Consider the following 26,736-nt stretch of genomic DNA (forward strand, 5'->3'; position numbering starts at 1 on the left):
TCTCAGATCTTGCTCCCTCTCTCATTGAGCTACCTCCCTCTCTTAGTTGTTAAGGTTCATCTGCTTGACTACATAAATAATTACTGATTATAATTCTGGGGGATGGTTGATTACATGACTCGTTTTTTTTTTCTTATTTTGTACCAAATTATTTCTTTGTCTAGGTCTGAGTATGGAAGAACTGGAGAAGCTTGCCAATCTGGTCCTAGAGCTCAGAAGACGACTCGAAGAGACATAGCACATGTTGTGAGTAACTAATATACTGCACTTGTTGTGACTAACAGATGCATTTCGATTATTGTAGCTAATGTTATTGGCCAATGAGATCAATTGATCATGTTGATTGATCTTAGCTTTAGATTTTGTGTTGACAAATACACCTGCATAAATTATGAAAACACACCCCAATTCTTCTACCACCATTCATTGTTAGGTGAGAAATGTGTTGTGCAGTCAAGACTAATATAGATCATGTGATGCAATAAAAGTCATTATACTCATGACTGGTAGCATATATATATATATATATATTTTTTTTTTCTTTTTGAATTTTATTTGGATACTTGAGTTTGATGTGGTATGTGGTATAAGTCAGTAATACTTTGAGTGGTATGCTTGGTATTTTCCACACTAGATTTTGTATGTAATTTAGTAAACATTCTTTGCAGGTATTAGAGTTCCAGCAAAAGAAATGCAGTGTCATATTTGATCTTTCACGCAATCTTGCAAGGGTTTTGGAGTTCTGTACCCAAAAGAAATGCAATGCCAAGTCTGCTGTCAGTTTCCATTTTATCTTTAATACTCTTATCTTGCCTTTCTTTATCTTTTTTATCTCTTTTTTGTTTGCTTTGATTTGATAATTCTGCTGTAAACTACCATTGCTCTTTATGGCAGATTTGGTACTTAAAAGATATGTGCATCTGTTACATTTATTAATAAAAAAAATATGTCTAAATGAGCATAGCATTATATATTACTGTCTTAAATTAATTAAAAGTTCTGAAAATGTTGTTTGCAGAGATTAGCAAGATGGAAAGTAACTTATAATATGCAGAATACAAAGTATGATACATTTGAGTAAATTGAGTCATGCAATTTATTGTTGTTAGAATAGTTTAAATGTTGATGTTAGTTGCCTTTTTATTAACTCATTTCAGGAGCATTTTCTATCTCTTCTTTCTGTGGATGCATGCTGATGATGATGGCTGTTTTACTGGTGAGAGCATCTTCTTACTTAAGAATGATATTCTTCTGTGTGTGCCTTTGTAGGTGGGTAGGTGGGTGTAGTGAGTTATGGTTTAAATGTAGTTTTAGTATAAAATCAGGCTTTCATTAAACATGGAATCCTTTATCTTTTATATTAATTAATTCATCGCTTGGTTTCAGGTTGGTGGATGAACTTGCTGCTTTGTACAAGGTATGAGAATGCACTTTTTTGTATGTGCATGTGCAGCATGTCCTATTTCCCTATGTTTAAAGTTGCTGTTCTTTTCTTTTTATTTCAGCTCATAGATTTTTGTATGCATCAGTTTTCAGTTTTCAGTTTTCATTTTAGCATCATTTTGCATGCATCAGTTTTCAGTTTCTTGGAATGAGTCGCTGTTATCACGTGATTTGCACATATACTCGCCATCAGTTTTGACTATCCAAGATAACAGAGGAGGTTATTTAAACAGACCTAAAATATAAAAGGATATTGATTGATTTTGAAGTTAAGGAGACAAAATTCAGGGGTAATCTTTTATGTTTCCCTGAAAGAAAAATTATGTACAAAGTGAAACTGTCAATAATGAGAATGAAAATGTTAATAGCCAAAACTTGGTTAAACATTGCACTTTTAGTTTTATACTTATCATAATAGAGAGAGTAAATATGTTATAATAACAAAAGTTTCTGTTAACTTTATCAAAGTTTTGAAGTATTCAGTTACCATTTTCTTTTGCTTGTTTGCAGTGATTCTAATGATTTGTGTTACAAGAGTTGCCAAGGCTGCTTTGGATAAAGCTTTGGCTGAAAATGAGGATATTGATAGCATCATGACTCCACCCGAGTTACCTGTTGTCGATGAAACACCTGGGCAGCTCCACCAGCCCCTTATAATCAAGATAGACCCGTCTGGAGACAATCATGAAAAATGAAATTCATCTTCTTTTGTAAATTCTTCTTCCTACCTTCTTTCAAAGGGCCATGCTCTATTTGATACTCCCAGCATCTGGTACTTTTCATTTATGACCTTGTACAGTCTCCCCATCTTTTTAGATTGTAATTTTGGACAAATATCCTATTTTACCATTTATTATTTGAGTGTAGCTTGTCTTTTCAACTTGAAATAAAATATTAAAAGATCATTGAGATTATGTTGTGAGTCTTGTGACTTTACATGTATAAAGATTAATTCATTTACTCTCTAGATAGTGAGAGGTTTAGTCTTGAAAGACTTTGTATCTCACTGACTACTGTAACATGTCAAGTGTCAACAGAAAATTATAACAAGCATAGGCAGTAGCCAGTACTACAATCCTCCTGTAAAGTTTGCTTTTCTTTTCTTTTTATTTCAGCTCATAGATTTTTGTGGTGCAGTTGATTCTGAAAATGAGATAATCATGGATCTTAATTATTGCAGATTTGGTACTGTTTCCACATCTCATGGATCAGAAGCATCTAAAAAGTTAGAGGATCAGCAGAAGAGAAAGGCTAGAGCAGAGAGGTTTGGTCTCATGCCTCTTTTAATTTGGTGCTTGAACAGCTTCAAGAATTTGAATATTGAAAATCTCTAGTTATTTTGTTTCATTTATGTTGCAAAATGTTCTTAATGTATTTCTTGTTGATCAGGTTTGGGCTTGCTGGTTCCTATTGCATTTGCTTATCGACATGGACAACGCCTCAAGGAAAAGTGAAGCCTTTCAAGTGACAAGCCCCTTATTATTCGAGTCATATATACTTTGTAGGTGATGTGTAGCTTTAATTTGGTATATTACAACTTGTGTTTTGGTTTTGTAAAGGTCTTCACAAGCATGTTTTGGTTATCTTATTAGATATTTGTACTGTAAACCTTTTGGGGCAGCTTTGAATATTGTTATTGGTAATTATTGAAATATATATATGGAATGAGAATGAAAGATTTTGTGTCTGCATAAATTTCTGGCCATTTCAATTTACTGGCTCAAATTTATGTATTGATATCCTTTTTAGGTGAAAAAAAACTGATATATAATGTACATAACAACTGGTCTAAAGGATGTTTTGATATCAGTTTTGGACTAATAATTGATATTTTATAACGCTTTGATATCAGGTTCTTTCTCAGATCTGATATAAAAACAATATTTAGATATCAGAACCTATTCCATACCTGATATTGATATCAAGATTATATATATCAGATTCTACTATAGACCTGATATTGATACTATAATTTTATATCATATTTTACCTCAAACCTGATATTGATATCGAGTTATATGTCAGTATTAGTATCCAATACGATATCTATTGACCAATTCTGTTGGTACTTGGATTTTATAGATATCAGAAATAATATCAAATTGGATATCCATTTTGTATTTAGGATATCAGGTTGAAAAAGAAAAATGATATAATAAACAATGTTTACATATCAGTTTAAAACTGATATCTAAAATACCATACATTAGATATCACGACGCCCTATATCAGACGGCTACCCAAATAGATATCAGTCCACGACTGATATCTATCGACATTTTTCTTGTAGTGTATGTGTGCTAAGTTGTTCAATACTCATATCGTTGACAGTAATACACTAGCTAAACAGTTTTCGATTTGGCTAATTTTTTGCAAGGATGATCTTTGAATGATGCCCTAAAATATGGACGGTTCCGATCATTGAAATTCGTTGTTGAGTGGTTAGGTGAGCGGGAAATTCCCCGCTTTATGGTAAGCGAGTGATCATTACTGTGTATATATATATATATATATAATACTTGGGTCATCCTTGGGGTACCCCAAGGTCACTCCATCACCCAAAATTACAAATTTGGTAATGTCGGCGCGATCAAATGATCGAAACCGTTCACTTTTTAAATAACTTCTTAAAAATTATTTCTGCAAAAAATCAAATCAATCGGAAATCGTTTGATTATAAAATTGTTGTCAATTAAGTAAAAAAAATCGATGGTTTTCAATTAAAGAGTGATTTTTTGATCAAATTATTAATTTTTTCTATTTAATTGACAATAGTTATAGAATTAAAAGATTTTTGATTGATTTGATTTTTTACAGAGATAATCTTTAATAAGTGATCTAAAAAGTGAACGATTTCGATCATGTATCGGCATTACCGAATTTGTAATTTTGGCGGGTAGGGTTGGGCTACCCCAAAGGTGACCCAAGTACTGCCCTATATATATATATCCCGGAAAGCCATCACTACTTTATTGTCTTTCCCATTCCATATTTCTCCTTTTCTTCATTGCTTTATCTACAAATTTTAACTCCAACAATGGCTGATGCACTTGTTTCCCTAATCCTAGAACAGTTGCATCAATCACCGGTCAACAAAAGGTGAAACTAGTCGGGGATGCTAAGAAAGAAGTTGTAAAGCTCATCTACAATTTCAAAGCAATTGGAGCTGCGCTCGAGGATGCAGAAGAGAGGCAAGTTACGGAGGCCAGCGTGAGAAATTGGTTGAATAATCTGAAAGATGTATCCTATGAGATGGAGGACGTGCTAGATGAGTGGAAGACTGAAATTCTGAAACAGCAAATTGAAAAGCAAGAAAAAGGTGATGCAAATCCTCGAGTTACTAAGAAGAAGGTATGTTTCTGCATTCCTGCGCCTTGGTTTTGTTTTGGCCAAATTAATCAAGTAATTATCCGTCATGACATTGCTTTGAAGATAAAAGATGTAAATGAAAGGTTAAGTTTGATTGCTAACGAAAGACAAAATTATAACTTTCAATACACAAAAAGAGGTAGTGAACAACTTGAACGACCAAAAAGCACTTCTTTTGTTGATAGGACATTTGGTCGAGTAGATGAAAAGGAAATATTAGTAAGCAAATTGTTGAGTGAGAGTAGTCAAGGAAGTACAGCCCCCCTTGTCATCCCTATTGTACGGATGGGAGGAATTAGCAAGACAACTCTTGCCCAATTGGCCTATAATGATGAAAAAGTGAAGGCTCATTTCCAAAATAGAGTATGGGTTTGTGTCTCAGACCCTTTTAATGAAATTAGGGTTGCCAAAGCCATTATTGAATGTCTCAATAAAAATGATAGTATTCTAAATTCAAATGAGTTGGAACCCTTATTACAATGTATAAATGAATACATCAAGTTCCTCCTTGTCTTGGATGATGTGTGGGCCGAAGACAACAATGAGTGGGATAAATTAAAAGTGCTGCTATTTGCACACCCTTAAATTTCTTTTTGCACACCCTTAAATTTCTTTTTGCACACCCTTTCCTCACTTTTTCTCACTTCACACCCCCACACTTCTCCCACAATTAACATTTCTCATATACACACCCCTCCCAATTACCAAAATATCCCAACTTATACACACCCCTCCCAAAACCCAGACAACACACACCACACCCCGACACCTCCCTCAGCCACCCCCATCGCCGGCAAGGTCGCCGGCGGGGTTGCCGGCGGCTCAACCCTTCCGTTCTCTTCTCTCTCTCCCCTTCTCCTTTCCTTTTTCGCCTTCCATTTCTCTTCTTCCCTCTGCCATCGCCCTCCCCTCCCCCTGCCACACCCCCACAGCCCACCCCCACAGACCACAAACTTCCATACACAACCCACCCCCTCCCTCGCTCCTCCCCCCCAACTTGCACACATGCATGCAGAGCCGCCAAGACCACGCCGACCACCTAACCTACCCAGCTCGCCGGAGAAGAAAACCAAAAAAAAAAAAAAAATTGGAGCGGGTTCGGTGGACCAGTGCCGAACCCGGTGGTTTCGTTCGGTAGGTACCCACCGAACAATCCTATTCTATTCGGTGGGTACCTGTCGAACAAAACCACCGGGTTCGGCACTGGTCCGCTGAACCCGCTGCAATTTTTTTTGGTTGTCTGCTTGGGTGAGAGAGAGAGAGAGAGAGAGAGAGAGAGAGAGAGAGAGGAGGGTGGAGGGTGGAAGGTGGAGGGTGGGGGGTGGGCTTCGACAATGAAGAAGAAAAAAAAAAGATGGAGATGGGAAGATGGGAAGATGGGAAGATGGGGTGTGTACGGGGGAGGGGGGGAGATGGGGATGGGGGTGTGTGGGTGTGTGGGTGAGGGGAGGGCCAAATGGTCTTTTCCCTTGAGTTTTTTTTTTTTTTTTTTTGAAAGGGTGTGCAAAAAGAAATTTAAGGGTGTGCAAATAGCAGCCCTCTAAATTAAAGCTGCCTTTGCAAAGTGGTGCTATAGGTAGTAGGATAGTGGTGACAACAAGAAAAGCGGAGGTAGCTAGGATGATGGGAGCAGTTACTCATATGATCCATTTGAAAGAGTTAAATGAACAAAATTGTTGGTCATTGTTCTATCACATTGCATTGGTTGACAGGGAAGGAGGTGAGTCTAAATTGTTTGAAGCTATTGGCAAGGAAATTGTGAAAAAGTGCAAGGGTTTGCCACTTACTACAAAGACTTTAGGTAGTCTCCTGTGCTATAAGAAAACGATGAAAGAATGGCAAGATGTTTTGAACAGCAAGATATGGGAATTAGACGTGGTTCAAAAACAAGTTTTCAGACCGTTATTATTAAGTTATAATGATTTGTCCCCGCTTATCAAACGTTGTCTCTTATATTGTGTTACTTTTTCAAAAGATTATATGATTGATAAAGACGATTTAATTTAGTTGTGGATGTCACAAAATTATCTAAATTCAAATGGAAACAAAGAGCAGGAAATAGTGGGTCAAATGTATTTCGATGATTTGTTAATGCGGTCTTTCTTTCAAGATTTTAAGAAAGATGCATTTCATGGAATAATTAAAAGTTGCAAAATGCATGATATTGTGCATGACTTTCTACAGTTTCTGACCAAAGATGAATGTTTTGTTATGGAGGTTAAGGGTGGTAATGGGAGAATGGAGTTGCCGGGTGATAAAGTTCATCATTTTTCCTCAATGTTTGCACCCAAGGGTCCGCTTGCTGTTTCTTTTCAGAATTGCAAAAGCATGCGGACTCTCGCAACTTTTAATTCAAAAATTACTACATTTGGCGCATAGTTAGTTTGACAATTGAAATGCCTTAGGACACTCAATTTGAGTGAGAACAGCATCCAAGTACTTCCTGAGAAGGTTGGTGGGTTGGTACACTTAAGGTATCTTGATTTATCTAATAACCCAGTTTTGGAGAAATTACCCGACAGTGTGTGTAATTTATTTAATCTCCAAACCCTGCGACTTATGGTGTGCCGTGGACTTAAAACTTTACCTGAGGCCATGGAAAACCTTATTAACTTAAAGCATCTTCATGTTATGTTTAGTGACTCTCTAAAGTTGCCAAAAGGGATTGAGAGGTTAACAAGTCTGCGAACGCTAGATGAGCTTTATATTGATGGTGATGAGAACAAGGGAGCATTCAACTTCAGTGATCTGAGAAACATGGATCAGCTTCAGGGGCGTCTTTCCTTAATTTTGAGGAATGTGAAAGATGCGAGTGATGCTGAGAAAGCACAATTGGTGAATAAGAAACACCTTCTCTCTTTGCAACTATGGTTTTCTAGAAGAGAAGAGCTGCCCGACATCCATGAAAAAATACTGAATGCCTTACAACCAAATCCAAATTTGGAATGTTTACATATCGGGGAATACAAAGGCACCACACTGTCTCCCAATTGGATGATGTCTTTAAACAATTTGACAAGGCTTAGGATCTGCGACCGTGATTGTGAAGTTGTGACTCTTTTGGGGAAATTGGTGTCCCTTGAATGGCTGAGAATTGAGTTTATGTATAATGTGAGAAAGGTGGGATTTGGGTTGTCAAGAATAGAATTAGAAAGCAGGGCATCATCGTCGTCACTTGTTTTATTCCCAAATTTGAAAAGACTTGAATTCTTCTTCATGCCGTGTTGGGAAGAGTGGAAAGTAATGGCAGGTGGGCAGGAGGAGGATTCTCAAATTACAATAATGTCATGCCTTTCTTCCTTACAACTGTCTGGTTGCTATGAACTACAAACACTTCCAGAGTTTCTACGGAAGACACCACTGCAGAATTTGACCATCAATCATTGTGACATTCTAGCAGCAGGATGCCAGAAAGGCAGAGGAAAGGAGTGGCCCATGATTTCTCACATCCCAAACATCAGAATCCATTTCAAGACTGTTCAAAAAGACGGAGTTTGGATCCAGCAAGACGATGAAGCCGAGGAGAATGATTCCACGGATTCAATGTCATCCGAGGAGAATGCAGATTGAGTTTAGCTGAACTCGTCCCATCAGTGTTCCAATGTATTCAATCTCATCCTCCTCTTCTTTCTGGTAATTAATTAAAGGTTTTTTTACACTTTATCCACCTGAATTTTAACCTCAATCTCACTTTACCACCTGAAAAAAAAAAAAAAAAATTGTGTCAATTTACCACCTAAATTAAATATTTGTTGCAATGTAGGACCTCAAGCTCATTCTGTTTAAACTTCCGTTAAAAATGTCCATGTGCTGCGCACATGACTCCCTTTTAAGGGGTTTTTTCGTCATTTTATGTCTAAACCATCACTGTACCAGATTTGGCGCTTCACCCCTTCCCTAACCTATTAGAATCCTGCCATTTTTGGGGTTCTTTCCCTCCAAAACTCACCATTTTACTCATAACTACAGTTTGGGCCATTAGTCGTTGACTCACGAAGTATCTGCGATGGACGACGACGCTGTGTTGCATCGCTGCTCATACTGTCTTCCACCATTGCTCATACTGTCTTCCACCATTGCTCATAGCGTCGTCCTTCGCTGCTCATAGTGTTCCCCACCGCGGCTAATAGCGTCGTCCACCACTGCCCAATATTAGGATTACTTAAATTATCAGCATCGTCCCCCGCTGCCCAATATTAGGATTACTCAAATTATCAAATAAAATACAGTTTGAGTGGAGTAATGGTAGATACTACTAAGTGGAGAAAAGAAATATAAAAAAAATATATCTTTTGTTTAAAAACAATTTGATTTTTGAAATTAAATCTTTGGTCTAGAAACAAAAGAGAAAGCTCGTTTAAAACTGGATGCAAAGAATGTAACTAAATAAAGTTAGAGAAACTTCAATAAGAGGCATTAATATTCAATTTGTGATGTTTTACCAAATGAAAGACATTCATCAACAAAGTAAGAGCAGAGTAGAATTCTAACTCTGCGAGGTGCTGTATGAAGACCAACTTGTTGTTTTACACCAACATAATTAATTAATAAATGAGCTTGTTTAATGTTTACCTCTATAATAAATTAGCATAATATGAAAGTTGTAGTAATTTTGACATAATTGGAGTTTTATTGATACACAATTGGATGCATAATTGGAACTTAATTGATGCATAATTTCACTATAATTTCACTATAATTTATGTAAATAAATGACCATCAAATAGAGGCAAAATTTGCACTTCCATATTTCACCAACATTTTTCCATCTAAAATTCATCCCAAAATACAAAATGATATTAGCAAACTTCCAAAATAATCATGTGGACCTACAAGTTTTAGAACATACACATCTCAAAATGAGTATATAAACATTAGCAGAGTTTCAAAACATATACATCTCAAAAAAAGAATAGACTAATGAACCAAACACTCTGTCACAATGAGTTCAAAATCCTTAACAAGCATTTCTTCCCACATTTATTCATGTCAAGGCATCCAAGGGATTGACTTTTTCAGTGTTGCGTGCGTGGTTTTCTGCAATTGCTTCTTTGCAGGGGACATTACTCTCTTGTTCTTTGTTAAGGAACCACTTCCACTGGTCTAGGGCAGAGGTTGTGAACCAGTTAGAGGGTATTGAGGCTGAGATTGGGATCCACTTATGTCATGTTGGGGCAAAGGCTGTGAATATGATGGATTGGGTCTACCTATTTTTCTTGTCACTTTGCCTCCTCTTTGAACCTACAAACACATCCACAAGATGAATTTTATCACATATAAAGCCTAAGATCACACCACCCAAATCCCTAAAGACAATACTTACTAAGCCTTTTCTCCTTTGCACATTTGTTGGCTGAGTTTCAGCTACTTGACTTACTCTAGTAACCTTAATGGACTCATTTTGTGTTGTTTGCACCTAGTACATCAATTCAGTGTTAGAAAAATCATACAAAATGACAACCAACAAGACTGCTTAATTCATGCACAATGCCATAAAAGTTAAACTAGAGTACCACTAGTGTTGAATATGAAGTTTGCTCAGTGGCCTGTGAATTGGATTCTGCTTCAGGCTGCATTAACCACAAAAATTAATAATTTAGCAGTAATTTTAACAACACAAACATTAAAGTTGACAAGTTCTAACCTGTTTATTAGTTGAGCTTCCTTGTCCCTTATTCTTACCACATGACCTAATATTGTGGCCTTCTTCTTGGCCACATTTTTTGCATTTTATCTTCACATAATGCCTAGGTAGTCTTGACTGAGCTTGTGATGGTGGTGGTGGCTCATTATGCTCTCTAATCCTAGTCTTTTTGGGCCTCCCAGTCTGTTTGTGATAAGCAGGGGGCATGATTTGTGTGTTATCAGATCTGGGCCAAAACTTATGACTAGCCATGGGCCTAATATAAGGTTGATATGCTCTCATGTATGCCTCTTTCTTGTAGCATTCATTCACATACTGAATTGGATCCCCTTGTCTTTTCCAGATTACAGAAATTGCATGGCAACATGGAATCCCAGTTAGGTCTCATCTTTTACAGGTGCATGTGTTGGTTGCCAAATCAACAGTAAACGAAAATCCACCAATATGAAACACTTGGTAGATCTTATCACCAGCAAGGTATAAAACACATGAGCCACTATCCACTTTGTTTTTCTCAATGATTTTTTGAATTCTAGGCCCAATATGTACCCATTTGTTTGCTAGTTCTCTCATTCTTGCCATTCTAACCATGATATATGTCCTAACCCTCTCCAACATGGTCAAGATGGGTTTATCTCTGGTTTTCAATATTGCCTTGTTGAATGCCTCACAGAGGTTATTCAGCAAGATGTTACACTTGGTTGTTTCTCTAAAATGACTCATGCTCCAATGAGCTGCAAGTTTGTCATCAAACTAGCCAGCAACTCTTCCATCTTCTTCTTGCATCCTTCTCATCTCAGTATTGAACCAAGGGATTGTTGTTGCTCTGGCAGCTACCCACACTCTATTCTTCAAACCAAGTCCAGGATGAGACCCCTTGAAATTATTGTACAAATGTCTAACACAATGTCTATGTTCTGCATTTGGGACAAGATCTTGCAAAGCATGTAACAGCTCTTTCTGCTTATCTGTTATGAAAACATAATGGTGACTGTTCTCGATCAATACCAACATCAACTATGAACTGCCTCAAAAACCAAGTCCATGTACTCATGTTCTCAATCTCAACAATGGCATAAGCTATTGGATACATGCCATTGTTGGCATCTATGCCAATAGCAGCTAGAAGTTGTCCTGGGTGGGGTTCTTTAATATGGCACACATCCAACCTTACAACTGGTCTACATCCTTCTCTAAAGCCCTTTTTCAATGCTCCAAAGCAACAATAAAACCTCTCAAATCTAGGTCTACCTCCCTCCAAGTTAGTCTTTACCAATACAGTACTCTCAGGATTTTTTCTCATAAGTTCCTCTGCATAGTCCCACAACTTTGCATATTACTCCTTATAGCAACCCTCAAGTTTCAACGAGGCCTTTCTCTTTGCTATATAACACTTGGTCCTTGTGACATTGATTGAATATTGCTTCCTCACAGTGTTTTGGAAGGCTATCACATCCCAATCTGGATTGTTCAATAAGTCTTCAGCATATTTGCTTGCCAACCATTTAGCAGTGCAGTTGTGGTTACTTTCCAATCTGCTACAGAATTCATTATCACTCACATAGGTCTTAACCACAATCGTACATGTCTCATCTATCTTAGATGCATAGATCCTCCATGGACACGCAGTTGTAAACTTATTCTTATTTTTCCCTTTCTTATTGGTCTATTTCTCCTTGTTGTTATTCTCTTTACTATTTTTATCTTTTGGCTCACAGGGTGTCTCACATCTTGCCAACACTTTATAGCCTTCATTCAAGATGAACTTAATGTTCTTTCCATTCTTAATCGCATACTCTCTAACTCCCTCTCTAAACTCATCAGTAGATGCAAACATCAACCCCACCTTAAACTTAGGATCCTTTAAATCAATTTCCCTCCTCCACTGAGTGTATTTCAAAATCTTCCTTCTAGGTTTCTTGGACACTTGGGAAGCCTCATCAGCAGATGACCCATCCAAACTTCTCAATTCATCTGAATCTTCATATTCTGATTCAACATCCCCAAACCCAAGATCTAATGGAACAACATTTGTTAGAACATTCTCTTCAAACAAAAAGTCATCTAGTGATTCAACTACTCTATCTTCTTCACCTGCACTTTGTTCATAGTCAGAGTCTCTCAAATCTGAATCTTCTTCATCTCCATCACCAACTTGAACATCATATTGCACTGGTTCATTTTCTTCTCCATTCACCTCTACAACAGCCTCAACTTCAACATCAAGTAAGGTTTAGAAAGAGTCTGATATGTGTTGAGAAGGCACTTGTGTGGATTGGTTTAACTGTGAGGTGAGCCGGTTTATCTGTAGAGTGGGTTGGATTATAAATGGGTTTAGTTAGTTTATTTGTGGGGTAGGTTGATTCTCTATAAAACCTGCATTCCCATGATCAAAATAACATACAGCCACATGGTTTGATGGCAAGTCAACTGTAACCATCTTAAACAAAACAACATCATTGACCACATGTACCCACCCCTGATCATCTTCACTACCTAAGAGTCTGTACCAATAACCCACAAAGCTTTTATACCCAAGAAACCTGGTTGTATCATCCAAATCCAATAATGACATGCAATCAGGGCTCAACCAATCAACCCAAAACTACCTCTCCACCATAATACAACTTACCCCCATCACTTAAATTTATAAACTTACCTTCATGATAAATTTCTAAGGTAAAGTTATTAAGATCACCTAAGACAGACAGAACATGTTAAATAAAGTTAACTATTAAAAAACTATTTAATAGAGTTAACTATTGAATAAACATAGCACATAAAATAAAGTTAACACATAGGTTACATATATAACACCACAACCATTGAACTCAAATTGACCACAAAACCATGAAATAGATATGTGTAGTACATGATTAATTAATAGCCACAAAACCACAAATTCCTAGTTTTCCATAATCTCTTTATTATGGAGTTAAGCACTAAATAACTTCTACAGAAAATTAACTAAAGTACTATAATTAGCTAGAATTTTCATGGCAAATTGAATAAGTCCCAGTCAATAAAGCCCGGACCTTACTCATCCATTCCTAGTAATTCCTACTACAAATCAAATTCTTAGTACTTCAATAATCTCTTAAGTATTCAATTCACTTGCAATAAAAAACTATTATCAATCCAGCCACCAACCAAAAAATAATACTACATTCAATAAAGCCAACAACACCTAAAGCAATATTCAATACACTTCAACAAAAGTCCAAATAAAAAAAAAATGCTCATAAGAGTACAAAACTCATGCAATAAAGAACCTAAACTACTGATACCCACATACTTATAACACATTAAACAATTCCATCTCCTGCCACAGAAAACACCTATATGCCATAAGCTACTCTAATATAAAAAAGTCACAAGTGTTTTCGAATCAGGGGCCACACCACAAAAAAGGTTATCAAATCACAAAGTAACCACATACCACACAACCCACACTGCAAAAAATCAAGGGGACCACAGAAAAAGGGAACTCACCGTATTTTGGAGGGTCCCCAGAATCTCTAATTCTATCTTTCATCTTCAAATCGACACTAAATCGTACCTAATTGAACAAAAAATGATTGATTTTTTTACCCCAATCACAAAAAGAGTCGATCGAGATTTTCTGCAACATCTTTCAACCATAAAGACCAGCTGATTTTCCCTAGAATTTGAAACTCTGATTAAAAAAACCATCTAAACCCTTTTCTTATTCCATTTAGACATAAAATAACGAAAAAACCTTTTCAAAGGGAGTCACGTGTGCTGCACGTGGACATTTTTAACGGAAGTTTAGACGGAATGGGCTTGAGGTCCTATTATTGCAACAAATATTTAATTCAGGTGGTAAATTGATACAATTTTTTTTTCAGGTGGTAAAGTGAGATTGAGGTCAAAATTCAGGTGGGTAAAGTGTAAAAAAGCCTTAATTAAATAATTAAGCTCTTATATTGTTTTTTGTTTTCTCACTGCATATTTTATTTGTAAATTAGCTGAATTTCCTTTCTTTGGAGGAGATGGAGTTGTCAAGCTGATGAGATTTTTGCTAGCTCAATACCTCTCTGTATATAATTAAGACTAGCTACGTATCATTGTTTAGTCATCAATTAATTAATTGCATCTTCTATTTGCTGCAATCCAATCAAGTAACATGTATAGAGGCCAACTCTTTTAACTCTATCTAGCTGTTCTTGAGATTTGAGAAACGCATTCGATATACATGCAGTGCAGGAAGATTTTCATTTATCAACAAGTGAAGTGATTGATGCAATGATGCACCATCAATTTGACCGATTGATGATGAAGATCCTACCTAAACTTTATAGGTAACTTAATTATATATCATCAGTATCACCATCTCTAGTAATGCCTATACATTTATATATGTAATATATATTAAACAGTTTAATGGCTTGAAATTGCACTTGCTTGCTAGTTTGTTGTCAATTAATTCTAGATTAATTACTACATGGGTTTGACATCATATGATTTTCTTATCTCAGCGGCCCAAGATTTTCATGGCATGGAATTAGAGAGAAGAGTACTGGATCAAGTGACCCCAAAGTCTCATTTGAATTCGATCATCATCAACTAATTTCAAGATTTTCTTGTCATATGTTGACCTCTGTACAGTAGCTAGTATGACCATTTGAACTCTCTGTCTTGTGTTTAACTCCATCTGTACATAAACTCTAATTATTAGCACCCTCCAGGATTTCATCGTTTCTCTTGGATTTCTGGGGTTCATAACTTCGATCATGGAGTCATAGAACATTTTTGTTACACTGCGGACAAAAGGCCGATTCTCAACTAGTCCAAAGTCTCTGAGTCTAATAATATAACTCGAAAACAATTCTAAACAAAAATATTATAAAAATGTCTGATATATGAAAATGACAAAGCAATATAATATGTACGTCAGGCAATAATCATCAGATTCAATTGATTATTATTATCTCATACATGCATTAAAATTTTTCTCAACCCATGTAACAGTGTACTTAGATATTTTGAGAAATAAAGTTAGAAAACTCTACATTCTAAGAGGTTATCAAATTGTCATTGAAGTGCCATGACAACTTGTTTTTGCAATGGTTTTAGGCAGAGACTAACAGCACTTTGTGCTCTGATTCACCTTCTGAATCTACAAAACATGACTCTTCATTGCATGCTATGCACCTTTGACTAGTAGTTATGGTCCTATGGAAGCTCACTGTTTCTTGTAAGCATGATCCTCCACAGATTCTGAGCTACAAAACCATTAGGGATTTATCCACATCTGCAAGCTTGATGGCTCAAAAGATCCAAAATCAGCTAGCACAAAGCTGAACCAACCACCAATCCAATTGCCAAGAAAGGTGCATATATATCCACAACCATATCCACCTTTGCTAATACGTCACTAGTCAAATGCCCATTTTCTAAATCTTAGCACACATTTCACATGGTGTAACTGCAAGTTGTGTGACAAGTGGACAGACTAAAAGCTGCGCCATGCAGTCCAATGCAGCCTTTTTTTCAGGAAGTCTCCAATGCATAAATTACAGTCCAACTTTCCCAACAAATCCAAAAACTTTTAGTTGTCATCAGCAGCAGCTATTAAGTATTAAGTACTAATTCTGAAGAAGATTTCTCAGTTATTTATCCTATTCCTATAGCAATTGACAACTTTCTTGCTGCTCCTTTAAGTATGTGTAGCTTTGCATTTGGTTCATATCCATTATAGATTCAATTTTTCACTCTCTATGACAGAAATTTGGATTCAGGCTGTAAGCCTGTATGCAATTTAATAAAGTTTACAATTACTATATCTCATCTATAGTAATTTGGATATTTTGAGCTAGTTATAGTGAACTGCCTGGCTTCACTAGTTATAGCACTAATGGTTTGTATATTTTGAGCTTCTCATAAAGTTAGAAACCTCCAAGTTCTAGAACTTATCAGGAGCCAGCTAGCAAGCAAATTGTCGGGTAGAAATGATCTTAATTGCGATAATCTAAAGAATTTTGAGCTTATCTTATCCATTGGGCCACAAAAGGGCAAAATTTTCTTCATGTACTATACTCATCAACAAAAGCCATCATGAAGAAGCATCTCTTGATAATCAAATCAAAACAAATGTGAACTGCAGCGTACCACTGAGTTAAAGGTCATATTTTATAGTGTATTTTTTTAAAAAAATATTAAAAGGGATCGAATCATTGATTTATCTTAGTTTTATTGTATCTTCTCACATTTTCTCCACTTAAAGTTAACAAATTAGTTGTTTACAATTTTATTCACATATGATAATTGTTTTCTGTAACATTTAATTCATATATATATATATATAGAAATAATGAAATGTAAATAATTGATAATGTAATAATATGATCTATGTGCCATTACTCCAGTTGCAATTATCATCTCAGCAAGATTTTTCTTCTCTTTTTAGCTTTACCAACTTATTTGATATTTTTCATGTGTTCCTGGCCAAAAAAAAAGATATTTTTCATGTGAAGACAAGAAAAAAATGGCCGGCCTACTACTAGTGGCCCCAGTGTTAAAAGATGAACACTCAACCAATTTGTGAATAAAAGCCAAGTAGTGTAGAATGAAAGATTAAAAAAGGTCCAAGCTTTTGAAGCATTCTGACCATTCAACTACCAAGTATGGCTGAATAATGACCTTATTCTTCTGACTTGAGGGCAGGTCCATGCCTAATAATAACTAAAGATATAATAAGATCGAAACGAAGTAAATAAATAAATATAAACAATGGAAAAATAAATCAATCAATCAATTTGGAGAATGACATCGGCTTATCACTAACAGACTAAAGACAAAGATGTATATATCATATCAAGCGACCCATTGAACAGGGTGATATATAAAACATTACAAACCACAAGGAAAGAATATATCTGAACACCCAGAAAGGAAATAGATCTTATTTTGGAAATCTACCTGCTCCCAATACGTAACTCTTTGATATTTTTTTAGATCTTAATCTTTCTCCACATCTTTCTTTTTCCATCCATTTCATTGCTACTTATTTGAAGGTAAAGGGAGCATTGCTAGTCAGGTTTTCATTGAGTGATGAAAATCCAAGTATATCAACTCAAGCATTAGAAACACTTTTTTGCTAAAAAAAATCTCTTTTGATTGATTACTAGCATTCTTGAGCACTTCGTCGAGTTCTAATAAAAATATGATAATGACATTGACATATTGGAATAGACCAACGACTTTAGGCTATATCTTGTTTAAATAATGCTAGGAATCTTGAATTTGTGTTTTAAATTTAACCCTAAATGACGTGACAATATATTTGTCGATGTTTTTTGATCATAAATAACTAAGTTTTAAAATAGACTAAGATATAAATCTCTGAAACATTGTTACGTCATTTTAGATCTAAACTTAAGACATAAATTTGAGATCCGTAATAATAGTCCAATAATGCTAAGAGTCTCAACTTTACTAAACATGATTTTTTTTTTAATGTTCAATATATGAATACCACATAAGATGAGAAATACAAGTCATTGCGATCTCTAGCACTCATCATAATACTCTTACAAGCTCAACAATGAGAAGGAAAAGATAAATTAGGGAGGAAAAAGTGCCGTGAGAGCAAATTATTAGCACAGAGGAAAAAGTACTGCTCCTTTTAAGATCATACATAGGCCTTTACCTTTCTCTAATCGCATAAACCCTTATTGGCTTATAATTCAATACTACAGAAGAAAAGTCCAAAAAGTCCTGCCTACTATTTTTCTTATTTTGGATGAAGCTTATTAAAAGAAAAGTAACAGTCAGGATTCAGGAAGAGGACCACCGCAACATGTTATTTTAACTATCTTACAAGTCACAGGCTCACAGCTAGCTATTATATTAATATTAGGGGACATAGTTGTCTAAGAGGCTGCAGTTAAAGGAGAGCGGTGAGGAGCTCCAGGGAAGAAACTGGGGGAAGATGTATGGCTGCGGTCGGTTTCATGCTGAACCCCTTCATCTTCTTCATCTTCTTCTTCTTCTTCTTCAGCATCCCAAAGAAATTCAGCATATGAAGCCAGGACATAACTGCAAAAAGAGGAGTTGATACATTAATCTAAACAATAATCAGCCATGATAAGATCCAAAACTGTGAAATTACAGAACAAAAGATCTACTAAAATCCCAATTCCAAGTAATTAACTTCCCAAAAGTATATTCCTATAGAATACTACGTGAGAAATTTAATCAAATCATCTTGACATATGACAGAAAAACTTGACTAAATAGAGCATATTCTAAGCCACTCTTAAATAAAACAACCTCAGAATATCCTACACTTGTCCACATTCAAGCAAGATTATAGTAAATTAATAACATCCAACTTAAATTCGTTCATGCATACTCCAAAGCACTAATTAAGTTGTTTGTCATTGAAAAACATGGCACATGATTGTTTACAGAATCAAAGACAGTATGTTAGTATAACTATTTGATCAAATAGGAGATCAATGAGCTATAAAAGAAAGAGAAATTGGCAAATTCGATACTTGCAATAAGATCTGTGAAGTGTTCAAATTGAAAAGATATATCTTTAAACATGAACAAGAAAATTTGATCATACAGGAGCTTGTTTCTCACCTGTCGTCTGGGGAAGTTTTAACAGCTTGATCAAAATAAGTCTCAGCTCGTTGAGCATCCTTCTGTGTCTTCCATATTATATCAGCATATAGTGATAAGACATTGGCATCATTCGGATTAGCCAAAATTGCTCTTCCACAGTACTCCTCTGCTTTAGCATAATCTCCTCGGACCTATTCACATTATAACTAATCAGAAAAACTCCCAATTGATCAAAGATCAAATGTTCACAGAAAATTATACTGAAGAATTATTTTATTTTTTAAAAAAGGCATTTAATCATTTACTTGTTCTGAGTGTTAACCTTACCCACCATGTGGTTTCAGAGACAGAAAGCATATGCCAAAGTAGCTGAGTTAGACTTATACCCAATTGTCATCAAAACCTGAATTGTTTAGTAATCTATCTTTTTTCTTCTTAATCAATTAATTAAGATGACAATTTCCATTCTATGTCAGTTTTCTCAGCAACCAAACATGAACTCATAATCCAAGAAAGTGGGAAGCTAGCTGTTCTTTAGTTGAGCAATTACCTCTTTTAGAAACTTTGCATAGTTTCCAAGTAAGAGTGGATTGCCTGGGTTTGCTTCAATCATCTTCTGGTAATAAGCATCAGTACTGCCACCACTCCCATGATTATTAATACTCTCGAAGAAACCTGACCCATCTCCATGTCCACCGTCCGATCCTTTCCTCCCACCACCACCACCACAGATCTTACCCCCATTACTTCCCACCCCACCACCCGCCACTAGTGTCTGCAAAGCACTGTCTTTCCTCCCCACAACACACCATTCATCCTCCATGAGTTTCTCACCCAACCCAGAGCTTGAAAACAGTCTCTGGGTTAAAGATGATGATAATACAGAACTGGGTTCTAGCTCTTGTCCTTGTTGGTCACCTTCTATGCCTCTGGTTTTAGATTGTTGTTTTCTGTGGATTTGGGGTATGGGGTTCTTCTTTTTGGGCTTTGGTGGGTTTTGGGGGTCTGATTCTAATAGGACTTGGGTTGTTTTCTTGGTTGGGTCACCGGTGGGTGAGTGAATAGAACAGTTTAAGGAAACTGACCTGGTTATAGGAAGATGGAGAAGTGGCTCTGGCTCTGGTGAGGAGTAGGAGTCTTTGGAGTGGGGTAGCCATGAGTTCAAGATCGGTGTTGAGGAGCTTCTAAGAAGCATGTTTATGGCTTAAGAAAGGTAGGGTTGAAAAAAGTTGTTCAGGTATATATAAGGCAGAGAAGAAGAGAAGTACAGAGATGGTGGAGAGAAGGAGAGAGGGGGAGAGAGAGGAAGAGGTTTAGGAAAACCTCACTCTTTGGGGCAGTCAGCTGCTAAGTCGTCTTTTTAAGATATATTATAATATTCTAACCACAATTTTATTACGGGTCAATTAGATTTAAGAGTTGGACCACCATTGTTGGCTTAAAAGACAAATCGGCCCAAAATATTGAGTTGCAGGCCAAAATTGCACAGGGTCTTTCTCACCAAGTTTATTAGTAATTTAGTACTAATATTTAATTTACTAATTTTATTATGGATTAATTAAGATTAAATACTAAGATAGCTACATTCTCCGTCTACAATTTTTTAGGACTTTCTCTTTGATCCTGATCAGGTCTCTTATACGAATTGTTTATTTATATAGTAGTATACAAATTTTCTTTAGTTTAGGCATGTACCAAGCCAAAGAAAAAGAAAACATTTAGCGCCGAGAATCTCGTTTAATGAGAAAAATTTCTCTATTCATGTTATAGTAATGTGGCATCACACATGTGTGAGGGAAAGATTAATCCCAAATAATAATATCTCAAATTTTCCTCCTAGATGTGTGATACCATGTTACTACAAGGATAAGGAGGTTCTTCTGCTAGTTCAACTTCGAACACTAGTCTTGGCGATTGAAAGCTCATCCAATTTTTTTTTTTTTAGTAAACCAAATTCTAACTACATGACAATCACACTACCATGACTGAGTGATAATCACACCATACTTTATTTATTGTTTGTTAATATTTGGATTTCAACTTTAGAGTGTATCCTCTAGTCTTTAGGGCATAAATCCTATGCTTTGAATCATTATAAATCTTATATCTTTATAAACTTTAATGTAATTGCATTGGTGTGACTATTGAGTAATCACAACTATAAGATCTTATGTTATTATTCAACTGTTATTTTATGTGATGGTTATTCTCAAGCTACACTATAAATTTGGATACCACGCGTTCAATTAATAGTCTACCTAATCAATTATTTAGATTAATAGTCTAACCAAACTGTCCAATACGAGAACATTTATATATATATATTAGAATTAATTAACGTATGATACATGACAAACATTTTATTTAACCACTACTATACCTATTGTTCAAATTTAACAATAAGGAGACCTTTGTAAGCATTAGTCACATAGCATATGGTCATACTGTTCATGTCAAATCCTTTCATGTGTCATTTTGCTTTGTTGTCTCTGGGTGGAAAATTTATTAGCTATCTTTGACTTCAACCATACACTATTTAATAATAAAGAATGTTGAATTAATGGATTGAAGCATTAATATTAGCTTGCCGTGTACCTTTTGAGTTGAGCTTCAGTTTACACACAGAGAGATCGAGAGTAGGTGAAGAGAAAAAAAGTAGTAGAATATTGTCAGAAACTATGGTCGTCCTTTTTGTTTCATAGCAACTTTCGTTTTCAATTTTATAGTTTGTTTGATTTCGATTGCAGATTCATATTTATCTATTTTTTTAGCTTATTTGATTGCATTGAAATCGATTTTTCAGTTCGCAGTTTCAATTTTAGTTCGTAGTTGTAGTTTGCAGTTTCAGTTTCAATTTCAGTTTCAGTTCACAGTTTCAGTTTGCAGTTTCAGTTTCAGTTTCAGTTTCAGTTCATAGTTTCAGTTCACAGTTTCAGTTTCAGTTTGCAGTTTTAGTTTCAGTTTCAGTTTCAGTTCATAGTTTCAGTTTTCAGTTGCAGTTTCAGGTTCAATTCATAGTTTCAGTTCACTGTTTCAGTTTCAGTTTGCAGTTTCAGTTTCAATTCACAGTTTCAGTTGAAGTTGAAATTTCAATTGCAGTTTCAGTTTCAATTGTAATTTTATTTATGAAAATTCTCAAATTTGATGTACTAGTTTGAATTTAAAGTCTAATAATTCTTAAATTATTCATTACTGTAACATTTTCATAAAGGCTTTCTTATTCTGTATGTGTGTGTGTGTGTGTGTGTGTGTTTTTTTTTTTTTTTTTTTTTCATTTTTTTGGGTTTGCATATCTAATAATTTTCTGAAATATGGAGTCCTCCTTTTAATATTTTTAGATTTGGGCGCGCACTCAAAAGAATTTGTTTGCATGTGTCGTTAGTTTGCAGGTAGTGTTCATCACTTTCCGCTTTCACGGTTAATTAGATTCAATTTTAAAGTTGAAATTTGGGTTAATATATATTACTTGGAAGTTAGTTTTTGTGGGCTTGTGTATTTTTGTGTCCCTTTTTATCTTTGTATCACGTGTTTTCTATTGGGCTTTATAGGGGTGGGGCTGCAAGTAAGTAAAAGGTGGGGTTTGAGTAATTATTTTTGTTTGGGTGCTTTTAGTTAATTTAAAAAATGGTGAATACCTTATAATTAACGAACTCTATATATTATGTACGAAAATTCTCTCTGCAAGACATATATTCTTAACGAAAGAATGGCATGCAAGTCTTTTTATGATATTTGACCATTTTTTATAGGGTTCAACATTTTAAGGTACAAGGTTCTATGTTTAGAGTATAATATAGCCCAAGAGTATCTAAAGTCTAACTAAGGAATAAAGGCCCAAAACTATGAGAGTTAAAACTGAGGAATGAATCTCACTTAATGATTTATACTAAAAGTATTAAACTTTGCCAATAATAAAATTAAACGGTAAAAAAAAAACTCTAGAGAGAGAGAGAGAGATAGAAAGAAAGACTAATATTATGTATATATATATACACATTTACATGTTTATGGTCTTTTAGTTAAGGTAGATCCCTTAATTATAAGCAAAATGGATCTAATTATTGAAGATAACGATCTAGAGATCCTAATAATTTAAAATTTTAATCCCTTTCTAAGAATCAATCTTATAAAAAAGCAACGGAGTTTGAACTGTTTTACAAATTAATTATCACGATGATCATTTTAGTATTTATCAAAAATACTTTTATTTATTTATTTAATCAAAATTAGATGACAAAAATAATTTTTCATCTAATTAATGTTTTTAACAATAATTTTTAAAGACAACCTAACAAATAAATAATTACATATCATTAGATTAAAGTGAGGATTACACCCAGATGAGATCCATTTTCCTTGTCCAAATGATCTCTAAGTTGATTTCTATAGTCATAAATCATAATCAAGAATCCCTATAGGCTATACATAAAAATGTGAAGAAAGTAAGAAACTCAAATGAAATGAAGTGAGTTGAAGACTTGAAGCCCACCTATCAGATCAAGGCAACACCAAATTAGCATCAAGTGGCAGGCGACAAAGGTACAGCTGCTGAGCCTGTTGATGATTGTGTGCTGTGTTGTCATTTAATGAACACAGCACGCAATCATCAACAGCAAATAAGGCCAAGGACGTTGCCCAAACTCTAAAGTACACTAAGCCCTCACCACCTCTGCCAAACCAATTAACAAGCTGACTACATCTCACGTGAAGGTAGGACTCACCTCTGCTTTGCCATTGGCCTAATTGGACGGTCTACATTCACCTTTTGGAAGTGTCACCCAAAATGTGATATGACTTGCTGTCGTTTTAGCTCAATTTCTCTCAACTTGTGGATCTTGTGCAGTGGACCGCTGCATGCTATTGGTTGAAGGAAAGAGGGAACGAACATGACCAAATATTTTTTTATTTTTTTTTTAAACATTGGTTTCTAGTTTAGATTATCACCAAATAGAGACATTATAAAATGTACAAGAGGGATGGGCAGTTTTGTGCATGCCAGTATGCCACACATTATTTAGTCCATTGGCATTTTAGTGGGAAACAGATTTGCTTAATTTGCTTACACTCTCTGTGTTGATGTCGTGTTTGTAATCAAAATTACAACTTTTTATTATTTAGATCTTTGTTTTGAGTTTAGAATTTAGTACAGGCAAATCCTGTTTACACTCCTAGTTTGTCATCAAAATGACCACAATGTGACATGTTGATATTGTTTTACCTTAATTTCTCTCATGTCGTGGCAGTTGTGCAGTGGATTGCTGCATGTTTTTGGTTGAAGGAATGGGGAAATGGGAATGATGTAGAGCCGTGATGAGGAAATGTTTTTTACATTGTAGCCAGGGACGGAAGAGTGTCTTGATGGGTGATTTTTTTGTTGAGATTGGACCATCACCAAACAAAGAAACATGAGTAAATAAACAAAAGGGATTGATTGGTTTTTTTATGCATGCCACACAATTTAATCCATAGCATTTTAGTGGGAAATAGATTTGTTTGATGGTACTTTTTGTGCTAATTTTGTGTTCATGTCCAAAATAGGATCCATAATTGAGCATTTTGAGTTAAAAATATTAAATGAAAGCCTAAAAAGATACAGTTTTATACATATAACACCATATCATCATAGAAAAAAATAAAAATAAAAAGTAGCTGAGGATATGAACTTATTTTAGTGACTGTTGAGAGGGCTAGTGATTTGGTGTGCAACTTCTATTCCTTTTTGGGTATTATGGGGGCCAAAGCTCACAAACACAAACTACCTAGAAATAAATATTGGTTGATCAATTTATTGACACCAAGTGTATGCTAAAATGGTGTTATCAATTTATTTAAATTATAATAAGTGTACAATTTTTACGAGTATTATTTAAGGATTAGTGTTTTAAATATTAATAATTTCAAATGCATTATAATCTGGATGAACTAATAACACTACATCAACATGTCATATAATGTTCCATCACATGAAAAAATATCTCCTCCAAAAGAGGACCGAAAGCCAACATCAAAGATGTAACAACCCCAGTTCAAAGACAACCCAGATTAATCAACCTATCAGCCACCAGGTTCTGCTCTCTATACACACGGTTCACAAAACACTCATCCAATCTCTGAATGTGACTCTAAATAATAGTAACGAATAGGGATCTTTAGTGATTGCCATCCACACCATAAGAAAGCATGTCCATTGCAGAGAGAATCGACTTCCACCACAACAGGTAACTTCTACTTCCACCAGCATAAAAGTTCACAATACCCAATTACTGTTTAAACTCATAAAAATTTAAAGATTTTAGGTTTTCTAGTGAAACCCCCATAATTTTCAAAATAGCTTCCACATACAATTTCTTTTGCGTTACTGCAACCATGATCACGTCATCATACTGACATAATGAGTCTAACCATTCATAAAAAAACTTATTTGTTAATATTTCATTTCTGCATAAAAAAAATTTAAAAATTTATTCTACATTTGCAACGTATGGTGCATTGAAAGTGAAATTTTTTTTGAAATCTTAAATTGCCAAACCCACTACTACATTAATATAATGAAATGGTATGACTATCCTGCACAAAAATCTTCCGGTACCAGCACCTTGGCCAACCCCACGATGTTGGCAAGAGCTTCAATGCCAACCAAGATGGCTAACATCTTTGTAGTGGCCAAGAAGGCTAGCATCTATGCGCAGGCCAAGAGGGTCAACCTCTAGGCTCTAGCCGACATAGCAGCCATGCCTTAAAAAATAAATTAACTGTAATAAAAAATTTCATTAAGAGATGTTTTTCACTGAGCATTTTGATGGGGTACTTCAGTTTCTATCAGTTTATTCTCATGTACATTGTTATACGTGTGGATGCAATCTCATTATGTTTCCAATACAGATTTTCTGTTTTTATCAGATCTAAAATACATGTTACTTAGTTTTACATTAAAAGTACTATTTTATTACTACTTTCTTGAGTGACTGACACCTAATTTCTCCTAGTATATTGTTCTCTTATTGAGGTTATATGTACCATATGTGCCATGTGTGAGTGTATGAGAGTTCCTATATTATAAGAGGGAATAGCAAATCAACATCAACAGCTACAATCACATTCCACATGGTGATTTTAGTTTGTTCTAGAGAGGAAGGCAATCAGTAAGTCAAGCTTAATTGAGTTGGGTTGATGGAATGTAAACCCAAGAATCACTCAGCATACAAACTACAATGCACAATATGAAGCAGCAGCAGATCAGAGGCATGTAACAGTTAAAAGTGCAAATTGTCTTCATCTATTATTGGTTAGTTAAAGTGCAAGACACAATATCACGGGTTGGTACCACCCAAATGTTCCCTGGTGGACTCGGTAATTTGGTACCTGTCATCTTCTGCGGGGCACATTTCCATTTTGGGTCTAACCTCAGTACCAAATTTGTAATACTATCACTAGTTGGAGTTAGAGTATCATGCATAACTAGCTGTACAACAAAGAAAGAAGAGTATCATACACAACTACAACTAGGACAATATTGATGTACAAGCAGCACATGATGACAGATCAAGGCATTTCCAGCCCTATTCCTATTTAGATCATTAGAACCCTACTTCACAGTTGTAATAAGCCTCTCTAGTTTGAACTAATGCAGTAATCAGTTAGCAATACTACCAAATATTTCGGTTGTTTCATTTCACTTTCCAATG

At 35.3% G+C, this 26,736-nt stretch overlaps 1 protein-coding gene, 1 long non-coding RNA gene and 1 pseudogene across 2 annotated transcripts; 2 read left to right on the forward strand and 1 right to left on the reverse strand.

Moving 5' to 3' along the window:
* Window positions 1-207: 207 nt before the first annotated feature.
* On the forward strand, window positions 208-1,063 carry LOC147287047 (uncharacterized). The gene is made up of 3 exons (XR_015121824.1): window positions 208-246; window positions 669-776; window positions 1,019-1,063. It is a non-coding gene; the product is annotated as an uncharacterized LOC147287047 (long non-coding RNA).
* A 3,417-nt stretch (window positions 1,064-4,480) lies between these two features.
* LOC147287048 (putative disease resistance protein RGA3) lies at window positions 4,481-8,382 on the forward strand (annotated as a pseudogene).
* Window positions 8,383-18,024: 9,642 nt separating this feature from the next.
* On the reverse strand, window positions 18,025-20,398 carry LOC147287049 (uncharacterized). The gene is made up of 3 exons (XM_086242009.1): window positions 19,602-20,398; window positions 19,070-19,242; window positions 18,025-18,517 (listed from the first exon to the last, which is right to left on the reverse strand). The coding sequence occupies exons 1-3, from the start codon at window positions 20,244-20,246 to the stop codon at window positions 18,352-18,354; spliced, it is 984 nt and encodes a 327-aa protein (XP_086098135.1). The 5' UTR covers window positions 20,247-20,398; the 3' UTR covers window positions 18,025-18,351.
* Between the last annotated feature and the right edge of the window lie 6,338 nt (window positions 20,399-26,736).

This window comes from Dryas octopetala, chromosome 4 (assembly GCF_963921425.1).
Source record: "Dryas octopetala chromosome 4, drDryOcto1.1, whole genome shotgun sequence".
Lineage (NCBI taxonomy): Eukaryota > Viridiplantae > Streptophyta > Magnoliopsida > Rosales > Rosaceae > Dryas > Dryas octopetala.

Coding starts and splice junctions, on each gene's coding strand:
- LOC147287049 (XM_086242009.1), bottom strand. CDS start 20,246: ATGCTTCTTAGAAGCTCCTCAACACCGATCTTGAACTCATGGCTACCC. Junction 19,243..19,601: donor ATGCAAAGTTTCTAAAAGAG/GTAATTGCTCAA, acceptor TAATGTGAATAG/GTCCGAGGAGATTATGCTAA. Junction 18,518..19,069: donor AAAACTTCCCCAGACGACAG/GTGAGAAACAAG, acceptor CTCTTTTTGCAG/TTATGTCCTGGCTTCATATG.